Raw genomic sequence first — 24,882 nt, 5'->3', positions numbered from 1 at the left:
ATATATTTGATCAGATATCATGAGCTTAAAATAAACATTATTTATTTTAGCGTTATAAAGTAATTGTATTTAGACACTCAATAAGTGAATCCATGAGACCCAGCTGTGTGCAGACCATCAGCCGCGGCGGCATGTAAGTCATCAATGCAGATGCCATTTTGCTATGGGTAATGCTCCCCTCAAAGAAACTCAAATGCTTTCCTGAAACATTCCTGAAAATTCTCCACCTTCCTCTGTGCTCAGGCGAGAGAAATAATTGTGTGCTCATGAGAGTCCTGGGTTGCTGAAAGGGAGTCTGAAGCTACACAATTACTTTCTTTTCTGTTATAAAAACAATTCCGCAGAGTCAACATGCCAAAGTCAGGTGACCCTTGATGTCGAATTCATCTTATCTCGTGTTTGCTGTCTCTGAAGAGATAAGGTCAACGCACAAGTCTTGGGTCAAGGCCAAAAGAGGGGCATTGAAAGGATACTTCACCCCGAAGTGGAAGATTTACTAGGATGTGTGAAATTCACCCAGGCATACAGATGTGTGAAAAGAAAGGAGTAAGACACCTATATAAGTAAGAGGGTTAAAAAAAAACTCTGGATATTGTTTATGGAATTTTAATCAGGATAAAAAGGTATTTTTCTATGCAGTTTGCTTTTTTCCCCTTTTTAAATAGAAGCATCCACTTTGTAGTGGCAGGGAAAATTTGAAAATCAAACTTGTGCTTTGCTCCAGTTAAAGGGTAAAATGTTTCCTTAGAAATGCAGAAAGTGCCAGTTTTTGGAATGACAGTGAGAATCTGGCTTCAAGGCCCTTTTCAATATACATAGAACCTTCTAGAAAGATGTGCAGGAGCAAGCTAAAAAAAAGTGTGTGTTTCAATGTCAAAGTTAGACCAAGAAAAGAATAGCTTATTTTCATTCCAGGTCATTCCTTCATGTCAGTAAACCAAGCTATTTCTGGGACGGTGGTGGTGGTGGAGGCCCCAAGCGCCTGCATCAGCCACAGGGAGCTTGGAGCGAGGAGCTCCCACACCCACGGGCCCAAGGCTGGCTCCTGTGAGGTGCACTTCACAGCGGTGCTCCCTGCTCTCCACCCTGATTTTCAACAACAAAACCTCAGACTCTGTTATTAGGCTACTGGCTTTAAGAATGCTTTGCTATCACCAGTTTCTGTTGTTTGCTGTGCTCCTCCACTTACTGATTTGATGTCATGCTTTTTCTTTCCTTTAATTGCACTACCTCTAAATTACAGCCCATTGACCATGGATGAAGCGTCCTGCAAGAGTGCTTAGTGTCCCCTTGTCACATTTTAGAAGTCATTCCTGGAACACAGATCTGGAGATCTTTGGAAGACATGTGGCTGCACTCAGGCTGGTTTTGAGACAAAAAGGCTGCAGGCGATTTCCCCACTCAGACCTCCAGACTCCATGGGGGGCACTAAAAATGTTCGTTCTTTCCCACCTTTCCTTGGACTTTCTCTCTCCCTCAACACAGCAAGGTGTCACCTGTGGGTCACTAGTGTTAATTAGGAAAGTCAAGAATAAATTGGGATGTTTCCTAATTAGGGAGATTGGGTGTTGTAACATGCCATAGATTCAGAACTCGTGTTTGAAGCCTTTAGCACTCTCCCATTGCTGGGCTAAAGGCTTTGAACACGAGTTCTGAATCTATAGCTCAGTGAGAACTATTTTATTATAGATGCTATGTTTTAAAGTCACTTCAAGGGTAATAGCATGTTGCTAACTTGTCCACCCCCCTTTCAGTACTTACCATGATGCAGTATCATCAATTACACCATTTATCCATTAAGGAAAGAGGCCAATTTGTCTGAAAGCTGTGCAGTAGGTGAGGTGCCGCTTACCTGGGCAGGGCTGCGTGTTGCAGAGTGCCTCTTCTGTGTGCAGCCCCAGGCAGATGTCCCCTCCATAGGCCGGGGCTGGATTGGAGCAAGAGCGGGTCCTCATATAGTGTCCACCGCCGCATGTTGCTGAACATTTTGTCCAGGGGGACCAGCAAGACCACACGCCATCCACTGTGAAGAAACACAATGTCACAGCTCTTCTATAATCCAATCCCAACCAAGCGAAAGGAGTTACTAAATGGAAGCTAAGTGGATTCTGTTTAGTAAGGGAAACAAAATGGAATCTGCCCTCCAGAAAGGCTTCAGTGCATCGGCGCACGTAGCAACAAGCCTTCTGACCCCTTGCAGGGCTGCATTTGGAGTCTGCCTCTTGGTGACAGATCCAGTTTTACAGATTCCTCCCTACACTTTTTCAGTTCCCTTTATTCACTGTTTCAGAAAACATTTCTAAATCAATCGTATCTAAGTACAAGCATGACAGCAGAGGACAAGAGCTGTCATAGTAATTCCAGCCCCTGAGAACAACCATGAACCACCTTGTATGGTTATTGATGTAAAGCCCCAGCCAGCTCTCACCTTTGCCATCTAACTAGCCAGACAAGACTTAAAGCCAAGGTAAGTAGTTCAAGTCACAAGCTCCTTTACTAATTGGATTATGGTTTACTCCCTGACAGTGGGATAGAGAAAAGCTAACACGTCCCATGAGGAAGGTAACTGAAGAATGCTCGGTAAATTCAGGCACAGAATGACCAAATTAAGTACAGCCACACAGACTTGACACTATGTTTAAATGACTACAGAGAGGAATCTGAAAATCTGCAGCCATATGTCAGATTAGATATTAAGGGTGCAGTTTTACAATGTGAAAGTTAGGCCGAACTGGTTCCTTGACTAACCATTTCCATGACAGCTCATAACCCAGCACATGTCTCTGCCTGCTCAAGTTAGCCTCCTGAATTCTTTAGGCTGGGCTCTTGGTACCTGTAGACCCGCCTGCTGAATGCTGGGGTCAGGTGGCCCACCTGAATCTGGGAGACTTTAAGACTCAGTCCTTTATTAGCTGATCTTGCTAAAACCAACACCTCATGTGGGCTTGGGCTTGTGACAATGTCAAATATGATTTTCTGTTTAGCTAACTCCTGACTGTGCCTCTCTCTTGCTAGCCAGACCTTCCTTGTTATTGCTGAGTCCCAGGACAAAGCTACAGGACGTTGTCAAACAAGGTATTAGATCCTAATCTGGGGTTAAGCACCAATCGTAACGACAGCTAACTCAATTAAAAAGCTGAGGAGAGACTCACTATTGCTATATGTAGGCAGTATCATATTTTAACATTCTTCATAGCCTACACAAAGAAACAGGAGCAAGAGGATGCCAAAATCATTCAGGGCATAAGATTGTTTTAGCTAGACTAACTTAGATTGTATTTTAATATGCCTGTCATGATGTATTACATCATTATGGTGTAACGTTTCTTTTTAGATATTGGCAAAGGTAAAAAGAAAGAATTTTTGAGAAACCAGAGCAAAAATATCATCTTTATGACAATATTATGATTTGCAGAAAGTAAAAAGAAAACAAAAATATTTGAACCCAATTTAGAAATAAGTTTGCAATCTAACTGGAAATTTTGTGATTCAATAGTTTACACAAACTTGCAGAATTCAACAGTATTTTCCCTAAAAGTTATACGGTATATCAGACAGTTAGAGGAATTGATCAAGTATTTGATACTGGCTGTAATAATAGCAATAAAAAAGCCAGGCATGTGTTTTCCTAGAACGTTAAAAATTAAAAAAAAAAAAACTCTCTCCCATATCTATTCTCACTGAAGGAAGCACTGGCTGACAGTTTTTTTTTCTGTTTGTAACCTAAATTGGAGCTTGGCATCAGTGAGTACCCTTGCATGCCCCATACACCAAGGCAAAAATAAGTCATTGTGACTTATGGTAATGGCAAGTGTCTTAGATCTTGGCTGTCTAAATGCGCACAAGGCAGCTCAGGGCTCAGAAGGGTCTAATGTGTGCCCTAGATTGTGTCAGGGCCTGATGTACAACCAACCATGCGTTCTGTAGATCCCTGGCCTCTGTATGGAATGATAAACCTGCAGATGAATGGCCGACAAGTATGTGAAAAGATGCTCAGCATCATGAATCAACAGGGAAATGCAAATCAAAACCACAGTGATGTATCACCTCACACCTGCCAAAATGGCTATTATCCAAAAAACAAAAGATCAGTGTTGGTGAGGATGTGGAGAAACTGGAGCCCTTATACACTGTTGGTGGGAATGTACAATGGTGCAGCTGCCTTGGAAAACAATGTGGAGGGTCCTCAGAAAATTAAAAACAGGCCGGGCATGGTGGCTCACGCCTGTAATCCCAACATTTTGGGAAGCCAAGACAGGCAGATCACCTGAGGCCAGGAGTTCGAGACCAGCCTGGCCAACATGGTGAAACCCTGTCTCTACTAAAAACACAAAAATTAGCTGTGCATGGTGGTGCACATCTGTCACCCTCACTACTCAGGAGGCTGAGGCAGCAGAATCGCAGGAACCTGTGAGGCGGAGGTTGCAGTGAGCTGAGATGGTGCCAATGCATCCAGCATGGGTGACACAGCGAGACTCCATCACAAAATAAAAAAATGAAAATAGAATTACTGTAAGATCTAGCAATCCCAATCCTGGGTATATATCAAAAAAACTGAAATTAGGATCTCTGAGATACATTTGCATTCTCATGTTCACTGCAGCATTTCTCACAATAACCAAAATTTCAAAACAACCTAAATGTCCATCAAGAGATGAATGGATAAAGCAAATGCGGTAGGTACATACAATGAAATACTATTCAACCTTAAAAAATGAGATCCTGCCACATGCAACAACACGGATGAACCTAGGGGAGGACATTATGCTATGTGAAACAAGCCAGACACAGAAAGACAAATAATACATTATTCCACTTAGATCAGGTATCTAACATAGTCAAACTCATAGAAGCAGAGAGTAAAATGGTGGTTGCCAGGGACTGGGGGAGAGGGAAGTGGGGAATTGCTGTATAGCTGGTATAAACTTCCAGTTATTCAAAATGAGTAAGATCTAGATACCTACTATACATCGTTGTATACCTATACTTAACAATACCGTATTGTGCACCCAAAAATCTGTTAAGTAGGTAGATTTTATGTTGAGTATTCTTACCACAGTGAAAACAAAAATAAAAACAGAGACTAAGTGTGCTCATTTCAACGGTTCCATAATCATGCAACATCTAATGATCTCATACCAGGAAGCTGATGTACATAATATATCCTGTGATATTCCAAACAATATTTATTCCTGTCCACATTTCTACCAACATGTAAGCCAATGTGTATGTGATCTAGTCTAATAAATCCTCTCTCACACATACACCAACTGTCCATCTGGTATCATGGTAAATTCTCCTGGCACAGGATCATTTATTATTAAACAGAGAGAATGGAGCTGTTGTTTGAATAACCGTTTAAGAGAGCATTTGGAACAGAATCCAGTTGCTGAAACATTCCCACTTGGGAGCTCAAATCACAAGATCACACTCTACCTCTACCAATTTCAACAGTCAAAGAAAGAACTGGGGAAATGGATGTTTCTAGTACAGAGGGAACTCAAAGGAGACCTGGAACCACTTCCTTACTCTGTCCGGAAGTTGCTTAGTCTGCAATTGCCCTATGTCCCCAGACCAATTCTAATGCGGTGCTTGCTTTCTGTCCTCTTGACCCTGTCTTTATGTTACAGGTTTCAACCCACATCATGGAGCCGTGATGTAGGATATTGATTATTGTACTAACAATTCATATTAGAAAGGCCAAAGCATTTCTAAAATAGACATTTCAGAACACAGATCTTAATGAAATAGTCTTCACCGCGAGGGAGCCTGTACAACCTGGTGGGGAAGTAGAAAGTTGCAGGGCCAAGAAAACAAAACAAATGTAAGCCACTGTGGAAGGCACAGCATGTCAGGGGCCTGAGTGAGGCTGAGCCACTAAAATAGATTTTTTTTCCCCTGCTATGTGAACTATACTGGACTAAAAAAATAACATTAGTAATAATAATAATTAAAATAATAAACTCATTCAATATTTCATCTCCATCCTCACAACTGCCCTGGGGGTTGTTCCAGAAATGAAAGACTTGAGGCATAGAGAGGTTAGGTCCCGGGCAAGTGAGTGGGAAGCTGGGGCTGGAACAGTGGCAGGCTGAGCACAGAACCCGACACACAAGCACAGGTTAGGGCTTCCCAGAACTCCTCCCATGTTGCTAAAAATCACATAGGAATCTCCTCATGGCTTGAATCATCACCCACGTTAGCTCAAGAAATACTGGTTCACGGGAAGATCAGACAAACACAAACTCAGATCCATGTTTCTTTCAAGGAATCAAAGCAATTAATTATAGGAAATTATTTTTGATAAAATGAAATTTATACATGAAATAACTTGATAGAAGAGGATAACATTCTTATTGTAGAGATTCTAGCTAAATATTCCACCCACTACCGTAAGATTAAAAACAATGGCAGTAACCAAAGTACAATTGCCAGAGACCTAAATAGCAAAGCAAAAACTAAATAACTAAGGTGTGCTCAACAGGCTTCCTGTGTGTGATCAGAGATGTGAAGCCCTTCACTCACAGTCTCTCGGGACATGGGCAAATGTGGTATTGATTCTCCAGCATACTGAGGTCTGGACTACATAGGTTTGCACTGCAGGACAGCTGTGCTCTCTGCTCCTAAGGATCTCTAAGCAGAAATTTCCTACACCAACTGCCCCCTGCCTGGCTCCACTTCAAAGTATCGACTCAAGGATTCCAAGAATGCAAAGGAAGAGAGGGTTCTGAGCACACCAGAGATGCCTAAGAGATTTATCTATAGGACACACAACTGCCAGAATTATTCTTTTGACTCAAAGAGTCTGTCCCTCCGTTAGATTTAGTGTTCCTTCCCCCATAGAATTATTGTTTGCAAAATACAAAACAGAACCATCTCAGTTAAGTCTGATGAAAAGAGTTTGTGTTTACTTCATTAGGTTTTTACCTTCATTTTCTTTTCTTTTTTTTTTTTATACTTTAAGTTTTAGGGTACATGTGCCAAACTCTGAGGTTGCTTTCCTCTTAGCTGAACAATACTTAGCAACAAAAAAACATCTGTTGTCTGTACCTTTGTAGGTCAAGGTCTGGAGTCTTTAAGGCTAGATCAAATATGCATTAAGGAAAAGGAGTGAAGGAGAAACAATTAGCTATTTCTCAATGCTGGCGTAAATTATGTAGGTGAAGGTACTAGTTAGATGGACCCACAGAAGGTGAAAAAAAATGATTATTTCAGCATGGGCTTGACTTAGAAACCTTATTATAGTTTATTTATACACATCAGTCTTAGAGGTAAAATTTTTCATTGATTAATTTAAAATGTATTTTTATATTCTCCAGTTTATTTTATTTTTATTTTGAGACAGAATCTCACTCTGTCACCCAGACTGCAGTGCAGTGGCATGATCTCACCTCACTGCAAACTCCACCTCCTGGGCTCAAGCAATTCTTCTGCCTCAACCTCCTAAGTAGCTGGGATTACAGGTACACACCACCATGCCAGGCTAATTTTTGTCTTTTTAGTAGGAATAAGGTTTTACCATGTTGGCCAGGCTGGTCTCAAACTCCTGACCACAAGTGATCTATCCAACTCTACCTCCTAAAGTGCTGGATTTACAAGTGTGAACCTCCATGCCCGGCTGATTTATTTTCATATTTAATTTTAATGAGAAAACGTATTTTTAAATAAAATACACTGTCCATTTGTAATTGTCCACTATGAACCCAACAGGGTTAAAGAAGAGTAAATTCACAGGGGAGAGTATCCTGAATGAGACAGGAATCGGCCTCTAACTGGCTTCCTGGTGACTGTGCAGCTCAGCATTCACACCCCTAGCACTTCCAACCCTCCCTGCTGGGTCATGCCCTATCATATGTTTAGGAATTTCCCAGGCAGGGGAAGCACCACTCAGCCCTGACTCACCCACTGCCTAGTGCAAGGTGACATGGGCCACTCTGAATAACTCCACAACACTCTGCAGAATCTTGGCTTTTAAAACGAAAATGAGGACAGGGTTATTTCAACATATTAAAGTTATGTATACATGGTATTGGCTTGACCACCAAATCAACTAAAATGAGAGCAACCAACAGATCATGTTAATAGAGTGTCTCTGAGATGAGTCGTGACCCTTTGTACTTGTGCACTAGGACAACATCCAAGTGTCTGCAGGAATCTGCACATCCTACCCACGGCAACAAGGATAGGGTCTGGAGCCCAGGGAGACAAGGGTGGGTGGAGGGACCCTGACATTCCCATGACGTCTGCCCCTGTTCCAGTTTATAGCATGGACCCGAATCTAGTGAGCTTGCCCACAGGATTCCTCTCAGCCCCCAGAGGAGGACTCCTTTTACTGGGGCTGTGGGAAAGAACAGTTCAGTGACCTTTCCCAGCCTCTCAGCATCAGCTTGGCTGGGAAAGCTGGGTGGGCAGAGGAGGAGTCTCCTGAGGCTGGAGAAATTCAAGCAGAGATACCATAGGAGGAGCCAGGCAGCTGATAAGAGCAGAAACATTATTGGGAGCCTCAGCTACAAATCTGGAAACTATATATTTTCAGTTTTATATACATGTTTATTCATCTATCCATTTATCCATCCATTATCCACCCTTCCAAGCACCCAATCCAATGAATTTTCATTGAGTATCTGCTACAAGCCAGTTTCTTGATGTAAGAACTCAGAAAGTTGTATCTACTAGAAATATGTTAATATTCTATGCCTTTAAAAATGTTGTATCCAACTCCAGAATGAGCCTTCCTCCCAATTTCTCATCTCTGCTTGTCAATTTCACCAACTCGTTTCTGTCCCTCAAGATCCAGCTTAAGGGCAGCCTGCTTGCTGTGGCTGCCATGATTTCTCCTTGGTGAAATCCACCAAGGGGCTGGCTCCTTGGTGGATATAGCCACTGCACCTGGTTGTCATAAACTCAGTAGCCAGTGACCATACAGGGTTGACACTGCTCCCAGGATGCACTCTCCCTAAACTCTTAAGTTTCTTTCTGACCTGGATCATAACACTGCATCTGTGTATACCCTGTAAACAGTGCACAGTCGGTTACTCAAAAATGTTTCCTGAGAAATGACATGAACGAAGAAAGATCAATTAACCAACTCTTTGTTTCCTCATTATTAACAAACAATCCCTGATGGGTATTTCTAGTATGTGCCAGGCCCCTGCTGGGAGCTAAGGTTGCTGCCATGAGTGAGACCAGGCCAGGAGTCCCTGTCCTCATGGAGTTTCAGACAAAAGTCAAGGCAGCCTCCCCAGTCACAGGTCAGCCCTCAGGATGGCCATGACATGTGGGCTGAAGACTTTCCATGGGTTCTGGACAGGAGAGCAGGAAGTGGGAAGTTCTGGTGGAAGTGTTTTAGGTGCTAGGGACCCTGAGCTGCGGCAGAAGAAAGGCAGAAACAGGGGCTTGAATATTAAAGGGAAAGATGGAGGAGCGTTTCAGGCATTGTCAAAGCAAAAGCCCTGGGCGGGGGCTCTTTCGGCTCATTTTCATGACCCTGTGCTTGCTTGGGAATTCAGTGGAATGAAAAGCCAGGCCCCAGGAAGAAGACCCAGAAAAACAGCTCTGCTAGGCCCACAGGAGAGAAGAGTTTGCGTCTTTGGAGGACTTAATTAATGAGGTAGACCTTTTGTGACAGAAGACATGAGGACCAAGAACTGGCTTGGCAGGCCCAGGGTCCAGGGGTTGCATGTTTGATACCCGTGACCCTGGATGACCACCTGATGGTACATGGAGGCCATGTGGGGGAGTGCTGGGTCCATCAGTGGCCCAGGAAGGGATCAGACTCCAGAAGGAGCTGATGGTCACTCCAAAGGCCCCAGATATTTCAGACCACATTAGAAAGGCCGGCTTTTCTATCAGGCACAATAACTAGAGTCCATATCCTTCGAGTAGCTCATAGGAAAGTTTTAGTTCCTTTTACAATCAGAAGAAAAAAACATGAAAACAATCTAGCCTAGATGGTGTCTTTCCCCAATGCATTAGGAAGTGGGGGGCCCCTGTAGACAAATGTGCCCAGGGCCCAGGGAGGTCCCACTGTGGCTCGGCCTATCAGATCTTTTTATACAGACAACTAAAGTCACATGCTTGTCTGAAAGGAGGGCTGAGAGAATGGTCTTAATACTGCTTGGAATGATTTAGGATTTGGTTTCAGGTCTGCTGGAAGAAGGGGTTTCTTTTTCTTTCCTTTTTCCACTCTGGGCTAATCCAACAGGTGATGACATCATACAAGACATTTATTTATTTGTTTGTTTATTTACTTTTGAGACAAGGTCTGGCTCTGTTACCCAGGGTGGAGTGCAGTGGCCTGATGATGGCTCACTGCAGTCTTGATCTCCTGGACTACAGAAATCCTCCCAGCTCAGCCTCCAGAATGACTGGGACTACAGGCATGCACTAACATACTTGGCTAATTTTTGTATTTTTCGTAGGGATGAGGTCTGGCTATATTGCCCAGCCTTGAGCTCTTAGGCTCAAGTGATTCCCCCTCTCTGGCCTCACAAAGCGCTGGGATTACCAGCATGAGCAACCACGCATAGCCAAGACATTTATTAAGAACACAGATCTCAAACATGAAGCCAGGGAGCTGCGTGAGGCCTGGTAAATTAGAAGACTCTCCAAGGCCCTTGAGTTTTCAGATGTTTTGTAGATTACACAATCCACTTACCTGGGCAGGGCAAAATGTTGCATTCCTGGTATTCCAGAGATGGGCCAAGGCAAGGCATTCCCCCATACTTGGGTTCGGGGTTGTTGCAAACACGCTTCCGGTTCCGAATGCCCCTGCTGCAGTCACGGCTGCACTGTGACCACGACGTCCAGGCTGACCAAGCCCCGTTGACCGTGTGGGCAGAGTATCTCCCAGCACGCAGGAAATCCCCAGAAAGCCCTGTCAAGGAAACAGGTGAAGTGTGATTCTGTTACAAGTTTCAGAGGAACCACAGTCCATGCTAACTTTCATTCTGTATCTGCTGTCTGCCTTATTTCTAGAACTACCCTCTCACATTCCCTTGAGCTCCTTTTACACTTCGGTAGCCAAAAATCAGTGGTGTGATAGCCTCTTATCTCTCAAGCTTGTTTCCTGCAGTTATTATGAAATAAGGTTGAAATTAAGAACTCCATGTGAATGTGGTGAACCTTTACACAGTAAATAATAGATTCTATATAGGTAGTTCATTTACTTTTTGAAGACACTTCTTACAAAGAAAACACAACTTTCTCACTTTCCTTGGGAATTCTACAACAAACTGCCCTCAGACACAATGGGTAGAGCCTGCCCTCAAGGACCTCCATCTGGAGGAAGGGAAACATAATTCAGACATTTTCTAAACCTATTCTTTCAGCTGTTAACCTTTCAAAGGTGAATTAATGCTGGTAAAAGGGGCCAAGTCAACTGCTTCTGGATCACAAGCCTGAGAAACTCCTGTCTGCTCTGGGGAACTCATGCCCTAGAACTGAACACAGCACTGAGTGACTTTGGCAAACGTTTCTATGAAGTTTAGAGCACACTACCTAACAAAATGTGTTTCCCAAGGAGCCAAGAGAGGCAGCAGCAGCAGCAGGTGGGCTGTGGGGTGAGTGGGGAGTTGCTGTGGCAGGAATCACAGCCAACAGGCTTTGAGGACATATTGTGGGTGATGTGTACAGTGAGCACTTTCACTTGTTAAGTCACGTAATTAGCCATAGTCAAAATTTTATGAAAATGTCTTCCCACTCACAATACTAAAAAGTATTCAATAATTTTCTCAAATGTAGGCAATGTGACACAAGCTTTAACAAATAACTCTAAAAGTATGCAGTAAAGTTCCGGGGAAGTGTGCTCAGAAGACAAGTGTGCCAACAGCTCTCAGTGTTGTTAAGCAACTCTGTTGTTTACTTAGAAAATCTGTTTCTGAAAGGATGGCAGCATACTCTTCAGAGAAATTGAATTAGAATTGTCTGTCTGTGATAAATTAGTATTCTGTGGTGAATCAATAAAGAAAAACTATGCACAAATCAAGCCTCATTTTATGTGGTCAGAGGAAAATGAGTCCCATTTTGTGTTTTCAAGATATCAATACCAAAATGTGAGATGGTCATGAGAACTCAAAGCCATAAGATACAGAAGAATAAAACTCTATGCGCACGTATGTTTATGGAGGCACTATTCACGATGGCAAAGACTTGAAACCCGGCCACATGCCCATTGATGATAGACTGGATAAAGAAAATGTGGCACATATACACCACGGAATACTATGCAGTCATAAAAAAGGATGAGTTCATGTCCTTTGCAGGGACATGGATGAATCTGGAAACTATCATCCTCAGCAAACTAACACAAGAACAAAAAACCAAACACTGCATGTTCTCACTCATAAGTGGGAACTGAACAATGAGAACACATGGACACCGGGAGGGGAACACCACAGACTGGGGCCTGTCGGGGGTAGGGAGCTAGGGGAGGGAGGTTGAGCCATGATTACACCACTGTACTCCAGCCTGGGCAACAGAGCGAGACCCTGTCTCAACAAACAAACAAACAAAAACCAAAAAATTTCATGGGGCTTAGTCACTTAAAAAGTTATGTGGGATATACTTTTCCTGAAAAGGATTCATGGGATATAGTTGTACTAGAAAAAAACTTCTAAAAGATAACTGAAACTTGCATTTAAATTTTGTGCTTCATCTCACCACCCTAGGTGGAGGTCACAAGATCATCCTTTATAAAATGTGCATATTTAAGTCCTCAGTTATCTTTCTCTTGGTATTTCATCATATACCTTCTCTTCTAAATACAGCAAGAGTTTACAAAATTAAAAAGAGTGACTATTATTTTGTTACCCATTTTTCCAGGTGAGTGGTATTTGTTTAATTTGTATGTTTATTCACATAAAATACTGTATGAAAGCAGACTTTTTTATTTGCTTCAAGGAACAATGAGCTTGGGTAATCACTGAACTACAGTGAGCAGTGGTGTGAGGAGAGGAGAGAGTTAATGTCAGTGAGAGCAATAGGATGAGGAAGCAGGCTTGTAAAGCAAGTGGCTCCTGCTGCACCTGCTGGGCCTCCAGGCATCCAGGCTGTTCACCAGCTCCCAGGAGAAGTCATGGTGATCTGTGACACGAGAGCAGCTGGTGGCCGTCACGCAGAGCCACACTGTCTCAGAGACTTCCCTGTGGCAACACCAAGGAGATCTACCAAACCTCCATGAATTTATCCCACAATAAATTCTGTCCAACGTGGCAACACACCAGCTCGGTGGCACTTGTCCAGGCTATCCACTCTGGGTATAAGACCCCTTCTCTATAAATGGTGGCTGTCCTTTCGTGTTGGGAGAATAAGGTAGAATCACCTGTGCAAAGATGCTAAGGCATATCTAAGAATGGCCACAAGATATAACAATCACTGTTCTCATCAAACTGTGTACCAAGGACCCATCTATGAGTATCTATTTCCTTTTCTGTTGGTATCTTTTCCTTTGGAAGAGATTTTGCCCAATTAGAGCAGGCTGAAAAACAGAAATGAAGAACAAAGCAAAGCATCAAGCTCTTAAGGACCACCAGGCTCAATTCCTTTTTCTGCAGTTGAGACAGCAGAGCTCTAGGGAGAGAAAGCGAATTGCCCCAGGTAAAAGGACCACTTGGTGTTAGGGCCAGGCAGAGGCCAGATCTGGTTTCTGCCTCAGGGCTTTCTCCATGCTATTACTATGGCATTCAAGGGATTTACTCAATTATAAGGAGCAAAGTTATTTCAAAGACTATTCTAGTATCCTTACACAATGTGCTTTTTAAAAACAGAAACATCCTTTTATAGGTACAAAGAGAAATGCACTTCCATTGCCTTTGTGAAGTTTTGGGATAAATAAAGAAAAACCTTTTTTCAGCTTACATTTTAGTGCCAGAAGATGTATGAAAGATCAGTGATGCTTCCCCAGTACATTTTCTGATACTAAATAAATCTCACACAAATGATTCTGGGTCTATAATAAATATAGTGTTATCTGGGGGCCTGATTTCATAGTATCACTTCAATATCTAACTTCTTACAGTAAGGCTCTTTTCTTTCAATTTGTCCTACAGTCAGCTGTGCTCTACAGGGATCATTGTTTTCAAGGCTGCTAAGCCGTAAATAACCAAAAAGGAAAATGCCCCCTTGCTGTTTATGACCTTAGAGATAAGATCAAAGGCCCTTCCATGGAAGTGGGTCAGTCCCCACGGAATCACTACTCACCATCTGTGGAGCAGCCACTGGTGCCGTCGCTAGAACAGTACCGCATTTCGATTCTCTGTCTTCCCACTTCCAGCAAATTCGGATCAGCCAGGCGGGCTTTGCACGTGTATCGGAATCGCTGCTCATAGTGGCCGCCATTGTCAGAGATGTTGACAGGCGTCCAGGGTGTCCAGGGCGTGGTCTTCTTCAGCTCAGGACATGGGTTGGTGTTGCAAGACTGGTACTCCTGGGGAGAATGCGCAGACGAGTGTTACCATACGGGGTAAACAGAGCAACCTCACGAAGGGCTCCTTTCCTTTAGGGAAAGATAAGGGTCTCTAAAACACCAGCTCCTAAGACACAGCTACTCTACCAAACTAAAAACACATTTATGTTAAATTAGGCATTCAACAGAATGTTCAGTGTTCAAGACATCTCCAAAAGGAATCTGCACAGTCTCTCCTGTGTAAACAATGGGAATGAGACAACAAACTTAATTGCTTGTGGGAAAAAACCCCACCGATCCCATAAAAATCATCTTCCTTTCACTTAATGAGTAGCTAAAAGTACCCATTATTCCGATGCTAAGTTTAGCTATTTTCTTTAAAAGATTGATTTGTAAACCTCACAATATTCAGTTTGAGATTAATGGATGTTTTAAGACCTGGGATCACAAATGTGAGGTGTTAGAGTGGTAGGGGAGCCACAAGATAAAATGATGCAAGAGACTTTTTTTACATATAAGGTTTCCCATCATCTCACAGCTAACACCTTCAAGGCCCTTCTGAGCTTCTCCTGAGAGTACACTAAAATGTAAGTTCTGTTCCCTCCCTCCCAGGTACCTCCCTTGTAACCACAGGTAGGAGGATCCTGGGTAGCTGAACATGCAGTGGCTTTGGATGTCTGGCAGGTGGAGATGATGAAAATCTGCCTGGAGCACCTACTGATTTATTTGACAAGCATTCTACATACAATTGCTGCAGACACAGAGCCTAACAGGAGGGATACAGGAGTTGACCTTGGATGCAGTGTGACATAATTTCTCCATTTTACACCAACGGGTTTCACTGGAGGGAAACCCATACACATAATACACCTAGTGATGGCCACAGGATTAAAGATTTTTAACAATGTTTTATTAATAAAATAAGAATTAAATCACTCTTTAAGCTTTATCATAAAATAAAAAAAAATTGCTCTATCATTCCTCCACCTCTTTCAGTTGCAGATTTTGATACTTATCTCCATAGAGCTAAACTTGAGTTTGGGTCCTTTTGGTAAAACCTTTGAATCTACAAATTCCTTTGGTTTTAGAAATATTCTTGATTACTTCATTTCATGCTCCCCCTCCCTTTTCTTGCTGCATCTCTTATCTTTTGGATGTAAACTCATTTATCCATTTTTACGTTTCTCATCTTTTATCTCATAGTTTCCATATCTTCATCTTTGCTTTAGTTTCTGGAAGATTTCCTCAACCTTATCTTCCAAAATGATGATTGAAATATTCATCTTCTCTACCACATTTTAAATTTCCAAAAGCCCTTTTGAGTCTTTTTTTTTGATTCTTGATTATTCCCTGTTATTGTATGCTATTCTTATTTTTTTGGTCACACTACTTTCTCCAATTTGAGTACATTGATGATTTGAATACTCTGAGTACTTTGATGAATTATTTCAAGGTTGTAGTCTTTCTCTATAGCTTCTGTATCTTCTAATTGCTGAATTCCCTTTGCTTTTTTGGATCTCTATCTTTCTTGTTAGATTGTTTCTTCTGTGATCTGAACAGTCTTTGTTTTCTGCTCTGATTTAGAGCGGAGGGCTACAAAGTTTAACTGGAAGGTCTGAGCACAGAGAAGTCCATAGACCTGGTCAGATCTGGTTGAGATCTTTAAACAGAATTTAAGAATCTTTGTCAGAATCTTAAACCTTTCCTGCTGGACTCTTCAGAGACCCCTGAGAAGACTGCTCCAGTGTCTTGCCTGTCTGGATGCTGGAGGCTGAGCCATGGAGGATCTGGGAGCCGAGTGGAGGAAGAGGGCGGAACTCTCAGTGTCCAGTAGACAGCCACTTATCTTACTCTGCCGTTCTCAGTTCTGAAGCACCCAGTTAACTGAGCCCAGTGCTCAGAGGTCCAGAGACGCTCTGTTTTCCTCTCCAGAAAATAAGCTTCCTAGCATCTGCTGGACAGAGCAGGTCTAATCCCCTTGGTGGAGTGGGAGAGAGGTATGGAGGTCTGACAACTTCTTAAACAGAAGTCACCCAATGTTATTTTGCCACTAACAAAGAAAATGGGGCTGTGGATTCCTGAGCTCTCTGAGGGGTCTCTGGTGTGCATTGAGATGATTCTTTTCATGTATGTGCTGGGGGTCCCCAAGATCCCTCCAGTTTCTATGATTAGATAGCAGGATCCATAGGACTGTGTGTGCAGCAGTGTTCTCAGCTAAAATTTATTACAGTAAAAAACTACAAAGCAAAATCAACAAAGAGAAAATGCACATGGGGTAGAAGTGCAGACAAAGCCAGGAGGCACAACCAAGAGTCCTCTCTCAGCAGAGTCACGAAGGATGTGCTCAGGTCCCCCAGCAGCTAGTTGTGATGACGTACAGGGAAGGTGGTCTACCAGGGAAGCTCACTGGAGACTTGGTGCTCAGGGTTTTCACCAGGGTCTGGTTGCAGAAGCATCCTGTTTTGCATGTACCAAAAGTCCAGATTCCCCCAAGGAAGCTTTCAGTATACACCACATTGTTTGTACAGACAATTTAAGCACAGAGAGCCATTCTTGCCATCTGGGAATGGTAGAAACCTTACTGAAATCCAGATACCCAGTTGCCAGCCAACAGCTAGCCTTGCGAGCAGGCCTTTCTAAGAATCACAGGACTGGGAAGCATTGTCTTCCGCATAGTTCTCCTCTGTTAGACTTGAATTCATGCTTCTTCGATGTATTTCCAGATTCTACTTTTTAAAAACAACATGGTTCTTTCTCTTTTTTCTGACTTTGCGCATTCATGCCTTGAAAAATCAACCCCTCTAACACTGTATTAGTATGTTTCCAGTAGGATAGAAAGCAACTTGTGTGTCCATGCCACCAACTTTACCTGGGAACCTAATACAATCTTTATTTTGTACTGTTTTAAATACTCTAACTAGCTTTCTTTACTCACATGCATTTATTTATTTATTTTTTTTTACAGCGGATAACACTCAGGATTTTTGTGACATCATAGGCTTTTAACAGAAAATATGTAAAGCGATCATCGCTGTTTCTTTGATTTAATACTCTCTAGGCATTCCTCCCGGCCTGCACAATCTCTACATCAACAAATACTAGAAAGATAGATGACTTCATTTTCTTGTGTTTATAGCATCTTTTATTATGGCATCTTTTGAATGCTGCCTCTTAAATGAAAAAGCCCCAATGAATGCCATAAACCCAGTCATGTGAAAAGCCAGGCACAACACGTGTGTGATCTCTTTCACTTGGAATGGAAACCACATGACAGGAGAGCCATAAACCCTTGTCTTGGACCCTCTGTGCCTCTAGTGTGGGGATGCTCTCACCTCTGGATTGAGAATGTCATATGCCACTGCCCTTCCCTCCCTCACTCCGAGCCAGCCTGGCCAGATAAGCATCCTGGAGCTCCTTGCTGAAATGGGCTCAAAACACAAGCAGCTCGGCCATGCGTGGTGGCTCACATCTGTAATCCCAGCACTTTGGGAAGCCAAGGTGGGTGGATCACCTGAGGACAGGAGTTCGAGACCAGCCTGGCCAACATGGTGAAACCCTGTCTCTACTAAAATACAAAAATTAGCTGGGCATGGTGGCAGGTGCCTGTAGTCCCAGCTACTCGGGAGGCTCAGGCATGAGAATTGCTTGAATCTGGGAGGCGGAGGTTGCAGTGAGCCGACATTGTGCCACTGCACTCCAGCCTGGGCAGCAGAGTGAGACTCCATCTCAAACAAACAAACAAACAAACAAAAATCATGTGCAGTTTATGGGCCTCTGTTTGAAAAGTACTGGTCTTTAGGTCTTAACAAATGCAGCATTACCTATAAATTAGTAAAATTCTACATCTTCATAAACAGATTTAGAGGATACCACCAATAATTCTTAGGTTTCCCACACTGCAAACTTCATTCTTTCTATGGAGATGAAGTTTAATTTTTGAAATGTATGAGGGGCAAATGTGTTTGAAAGCTGGCTCAAGTGTCTGCATTGGCATCTGTGTGTTGGTCCCAGAGGTGGGCACAGCTCACGGCTAAGAAAGATCAGTTTAGTCTCTTCAGGTCTAAGCCTCCAACAACAGTCTGTTCCTATGTTCTTATTTTCTCATGGTTCAAAATTTAACATGAGACTCAGAATTTCTCCTTTCAAGTGCTTTTTGAGGTTTAATTATGATACATTCACTTGAAGTATCAAATTATGAAATGGTGAGAAATGGTATGGCCAATTTGTTTTATCTTAATGAGCAAAATCATGAAGTGATTTAATTCTATTGTGATCACTTATATGGCTTAACTGAATATGTATGTTACAATTTACTAGAGAACTGCTGCTGTAACTATCCAAATGTAAATGGAACTTTAACAAAACTGCACTTAATACTAAAGAGATAAATGATTTTAAAAAGGATTTCAGGAAGCTAACTACTATGATTTGGCACCTAAGGTTCTTAATATTCTGGTGCAAAATATGAGATAAGAATGCTTACTAAAGCAATTATAAATAATTCCTCCAAATATGTTCCCTATGTATTATGTATTCCAGTCAACAGTGATAAAAGCACTCATTTAAATGTTTAATCCTGCAACCCGGGAGACACTCTGCCAGTTCTCCCTTACTTCTATGCCAACCTCTACAGTCATGGCTTCCTGTGTTCCTTCTGTCCTCTCCATCTTAATTGCCTCTTCTAATTCAGGCCCCCATCACCATAGGCCTGATTTAGAGAATCAAAGCATGTAGTTCCTTAAAGCTTAAGTGCCTATTTATAATTCTGCATCCACTAATAGACTGCAAATTTGTCAAAAGCAAGAACTTTGTCACGTTTATTTTATATTACCAATCTTGGGCATAGTAACACTATTTGGTAAGTGGATAAATCATATTGATTAAGTAACAGATAAGTCTACTGAGATGAAATTTGCATACATTTGGGGAACAGATTTAGATAGTTAAGTGGGACCTCCTGTTTTGCTGTTTATTTTTCCTTTGAGAAAATTAAAATATCTTATATTTCATACATTGCAAGTAAAGTAGAGAGACAGAGACAACCCAAGCAGAATTTTGATACCACATGCTCAGAGTGAAGCCCAAAAATTACCCTTAAAGTCATCTCATCCACAACTGAATATGTAAATCAAGTTTATTCTCATATGGAATACTTATGGTTTCCATATGCATTTATCAAGTTCTCTTTCAGTAACTAAGCTTGGCCTGCTGAGACTGAAAGCAATCCACATTAGAGAAATAACAAAGTAATTGAATTGTGCTTGCAAGAGCCAAAACACTCAAGTATCTACATGGAAGTAGAACCATGCTCCCAGGAGCTTGTGGCAAACAGAACAAAGATTGACTGGAAGTTCTGGAAATTAGTTTAGTTGTACCCAGTAAGGAAGGTATATAAAGGAATGTGGTGCATTCAAAATTATGGTCACAGAGTGTCTTCTGCTTCCCACCAATATGGAGTAACAGAAACTGGATTAACCCTTTTATCCAAATAACAAAAAGTTATATTAAATAATGGTTCTTAAATTACTGGACTTCAGGCAATGAAGGTCAGTGATCACTGAGTAATGGAAGACAAACTTAGGGGAGACCCATGAGTGCCACAACCTACAGCCTTGAGAAGGTTCCCAGGCCACGGCATGGGGAGCAGAAACCCAGGCACAGGCTAGAGACTGAGAAGACAGGTTTGGGAGCTGGAGAATGCCAAAGTGGCTGAAATTATTGGAAAGGAGAAAGTTGCACAAAATGAACACACCAGTGATATGCAAAAATCACCCAACACGATTTCAATTGGGTACAAATCAGGTAACAGAGGTTTTGACTTAAAAAATCAGCAAGTTCATGTGAGAAACTACACAGGAGTAGGGAAAGATCTGCCTGAAATGATCAGAGGCAACACTGTGTGTTACCCACACAGGACCAGGAACAGTGCTTGCTTCAAAGAGCAAAACCAAAAGACCTCATAATTCAAGGGTCATTGGTTGGATACTAAAAGGGGCCTTGCTTCCACAGTGGGGAAAAATTACTGCAGACTAAATGTGGCTTTGATCCCAAGTAACTAAGACTAAAAGCAAGCACCAAAACCATCAAACTGTTTTTACATAACTTAATTATGTCCTCAAAGAGAACCTTAGCATATTTTTAGGACAAAAAAAGTGTCTACCAGTTTAAATTCACAACGTCTTGCATCCAATCTAAAATTACCGGATATGGAAAGAGGCCCAAAACACAACCCGTAATGAAGAGGAAAATTCAGTCAATTGAAACTGATGCAGATATGACACAGATGACAGAATGTGTAGTCAACAGCATCAAAACAGTAATTATAACTGCATCCCATATGTTCAAGGAAGACCTCGAAGAGATAAGGAAGAAATAACTTGCAACATGCCAGCTGTAACACACAAAATATTTGCAGATAATTGCAAATGAGACAGTATCTCCCAAGTCATTCTATGAGACTAACTTTGATATCAAAACCAGACGAAGACAGAAGGAAAGAAAACTACATGAATGTAGTTTTCTATTCCTCATGAATGAGTATTCCTCATGAATGCAGATGTTAACATTCTTAAAAAGACTTTAAGAAATCAAACCCAAAATATATCAAAAGGTTAATACCTCATGATCAAGTGGCTTTCATGTCATCAATGAAAGACTGGGTTATCACTTGAAATTCAATTAACGTAATTCATCATATGAACTGTATAAAAGTAAACTCATATAATAATCTCAATAGATGCAAAAATTATTGGATAAAAATCAAAATTAATTCCTTATAAGAACTCTCAATCAACCTGGAATTCAAATAAATTTCCTAAATCTCATGAAGGATATCTATTAAGAACCTACAGACTGCATCACACTTAATGGTTAAAGCCTGTGTGCTTTCCTCCTAAGATGAGAAACAAGGCAAGGATGTCTGTCCTTATCACTTTTATTCAAGATTATCCTGGAAGTTCTAGCCAGTGCAATCAGGAAAGAAAAAGAAACAAAAGTCATCCATATTAAAAGTAAGAAATAATTATATTTTTACTATCATACAATATGATTGTCTATGTAGAAAGTGTTATGGAGTCTACCAAAAAAAAGCTACTAGAAGTAATAAATTAATTTATGAAGGCTGCAGAACACAAGATCAATGTAAATATAAAATATTATTTCATTCCCATGCACCAGCAACAAGCTACCAGAAATTAAAATTTTAAAAGAACACTACTTATAGCATCAAAACATAAAATACTTAAGATTAAATCTCAAAAAAATATGTGCATGACTTTTACAATGAAAGGAAATGGAATCACTACAATCCTAATTATAATTCCAGGAGGGATTTTTGGTAGAAATTAACAAGCTAATTCTAAATTTCATATGGAATACAAAGTTATCTAGAATAGTCAAAATATTTTGGCAAGGAAGAACAAAGTAGGAAGACATACTTTCTAACTTCAGGATTCATTATAAAGGTACAATAATCAAGATTCTGTGGTGTAAGCATCAAGATAGAAAGACTGAGCAAAAGAACAGAAAGGAAAGTCTAGGAATTGACCCACCTATTTATGGCTTATTGATTTGTTTTGTAAATGCGCAAAGGCAATTCAATGGAGAAAGCATAGTCTCTTCTGAAAATGATGTTGGAATAATTGAATATCCACATGTGAAAACATGAATTTTGATCAATAACTTGTTCCATCTATGATAATTGATGTAAATGGATCATAGCCCAATATCTAAAACCAAAGAACTCCTAGAAGCAAACACATGAGAACACCTGTGGGGTCTTAGGTTAAGCAAAAATTTTCTAAATAAAATACCAAAAGCACCATCCATAAAATAAAAAAAACAATTAAAATGAATTAATCAAAATAAGAAGCTTCTGCCCTTTAAGGATCACTGTTAAGAAAATTAATGATGAGCTATATAGTCTGAGAGAAAGTATTTGCAAATCATGTATCTGATAAAAAGACTTGCACCCATTATGTATTTTAAAAGTTAAAACTAGAGTATAAAAACTAACTAATAGAAAAACTGCTGAAAGATATGTATAGGCATTTCAACAAAGATATGTGATGGCAAAACAAGCATATGTAAACTTAGAAAAAGGTAAATTGAAACCACAAGTAAACCACTACACATGTATTAGAATGACTAAAATTCAAACAACAGAAAAAACAAAAGCCCCCAAACCCAAAATCGTGTGACAGTATCGGATGCTGAGGAGGACACAATGCTTTAGATTTACTCAGCCATCCCAAATAAACACCTGGTGCATGTATTTGGATCTGGTCCATAGAAGGGAAAAAGACTCAATATTCAGAATGCTACAAGACAAACTCAGTATATGCCAGCTACTCTGAAGACAGGTTGATGATGTAGAGATTTTTAGATATTCCTGGTTTCTTTCCACTACTCTTACTATTCATAAAAACACAGTAAAATACAACAGAAATGTTTTGAAAAAAATGTGAAAACAATATTATAACCAAAAACTTGAGTATTTCTAAGTAGAAATTAATCCACAATCCCACTGTTCTATGCAGTAACTCCATTTCTGCAGGTTTGCTCTATCTCATACACTGCTGATAGCATTGTAAATGGCACAAGCCATTTGAAAACTGTTTGATACTTTCCTAAGAAGTCAAACGTACACATATCACATAGCCTACTCATTCCATTCCTCTATATATACCCAAGAGAAAATGAAACACATGCCCATACAAACACTTGTACCTGAATGTTCACAAAAGCTTTATTTGTAATAGACAAGAAACTGGAGACAACTCATATGGCCATCAGCAGACGGATAGCTAAACGAATAATCTTATGGAATATTAATCAGCAATTAAAAGAAATGAACTCTTAATATACAAAACAACAAAGCATCTGAAAATAGTTATGCACATAAAAAAGCCAGCACAAAAAAAGGTGTGACACTGTAGAATTCTATTCATATAACATTAGGGAATATGAAAACTAATGCATAGAGACAGAAAGCAATCAGTGCTTATCTGAGATGAGGGAGTACTGGGACGGGTATCAGGGAGGTGTTGCAAAAGGAAATGAGGAAACGGGTTGATGGACATGTTCACTACCTTTATTGTGTCAGTGGTTTTATGAATGTATAAATACCTTAAAACTGACCAAAATTTTATCATTTTAAACATGTAGTGCATTGTATGCCAACCATACCTCAATAGAGGTACAAAACTGTATGGTCTCAGAAAAACAAGCCTCTTTCTAATACATGGTGGCTTCTTTGCTATTTTGAAATTATATCTTCAGGCCAGGCATGGTGGCTCATGCCTGTAATCCCAGCACTTTGGGAGGCTGAGGCGGGTGCATCATGAGGTCAAGAGATCAAGACCATCCTGGTCAACATGGTGAAACCCCATCTCTACTAAAAATACAAAAATTAGCTGGGCATGGTGGCACATGCCTGTAGTCCCAGCTACTCAGGAGGCTGAGGCAGGAGAATTGCTTGAACCTGGGAAGCGGAGATTGCAGTGAGCCGAGATCGCACCACTGCACTCCAACCTGGTGAGAGAGTGAGACTCCATCTCAAAAAAAAAAAAAAAAAGAAATTATCTTGAAATCATGTCATTTGCAGCAACACAAATGGAGCTGAAGGTCACTATCTTTAGTGAAATAATTCAGGCCCCAAAACACAAATATCACATGTTTTCACTTATATGCCGGAGCCAAAAAAAGTTGATCACATGGAGGTAGAGAAATATAGTAAACAGAGTTTGAGAAAGGTAAGTGGAAGAAAGAGAGGAGGAAGAAGAGAAGTGGATTAAAATGTAAAAACATGCAGCTGGATAGAAGGAGTAAATTCAGTATTTGATAGCAGAGTAGGGTAACTATAATTAAGCAGAAATGCATTGTACTTGGGTGGTGGACACCCTAAATACCCTGACTTGATCACACACATTATATACATGTAACAATATTTCACGTGTACACTACGAATTTGTACAAATAAAAAATGGTATCCAAAACAACTATGAGTTTATACATTCCTGTATATAGTAAAATCATCATAATTTTTTTCATGGCATTTATGTTTGCTTATTTAGGACTGAATATGACCAGTATTTGTAGATAAATGCTTCATAAAGCATGCACCATCCATTCATTTTCACTTTCCACCATATATGTCCACGAAATGACACTGTTATCTACCACATAGCCAGCCAGTGCATTGACTATGCATTACGATCTTTGTGTGTGTGTGTGTGTGTGTGTGTGTGTGTGTGTGTAGCCTGTGCATGTTCCTCATTCTTTTAAAATCACTTATTTCTCTTCTAATCAGTTTCTTTGGTCACAGTGCTTTTTCCTGCTGGCACAGGCCTTTGAACATGAGGAAGTTATCATACAATCACCTTCCGTGGGATTTGGAGAAGTGTGGGAGTCACAGGGTAACTTAGGAGAACTTGGCTTCCAGGACTGTTTCTTACTCACCATCCAATCCTCTGCAAAAC

General features: G+C 40.9%; 1 protein-coding gene across 3 annotated transcripts in view; it reads right to left on the bottom strand.

Annotated features, from left to right (window-relative positions):
- Positions 1-24,882, bottom strand: part of SEMA5A (semaphorin 5A) — a 512,105-nt gene that overhangs the window by 23,347 nt on the left and 463,876 nt on the right. For all 3 annotated transcript variants that reach the window (XM_031003381.3, XM_055367948.2, XM_055367947.2), the window contains 3 exons: positions 14,200-14,425; positions 10,658-10,876; positions 1,853-2,023 (listed from right to left, as the gene is read on the bottom strand). In XM_031003381.3, coding sequence (XP_030859241.2) covers positions 1,853-2,023; positions 10,658-10,876; positions 14,200-14,425 — 616 coding nt within the window. The remainder of the gene's footprint in view (positions 1-1,852; positions 2,024-10,657; positions 10,877-14,199; positions 14,426-24,882) is intronic.

The sequence above is a fragment of the Gorilla gorilla genome, chromosome 19 (assembly GCF_029281585.2).
Source record: "Gorilla gorilla gorilla isolate KB3781 chromosome 19, NHGRI_mGorGor1-v2.1_pri, whole genome shotgun sequence".
Taxonomy (NCBI): domain Eukaryota; kingdom Metazoa; phylum Chordata; class Mammalia; order Primates; family Hominidae; genus Gorilla; species Gorilla gorilla.
This window is presented reverse-complemented; position numbering and strand designations above follow the sequence as displayed.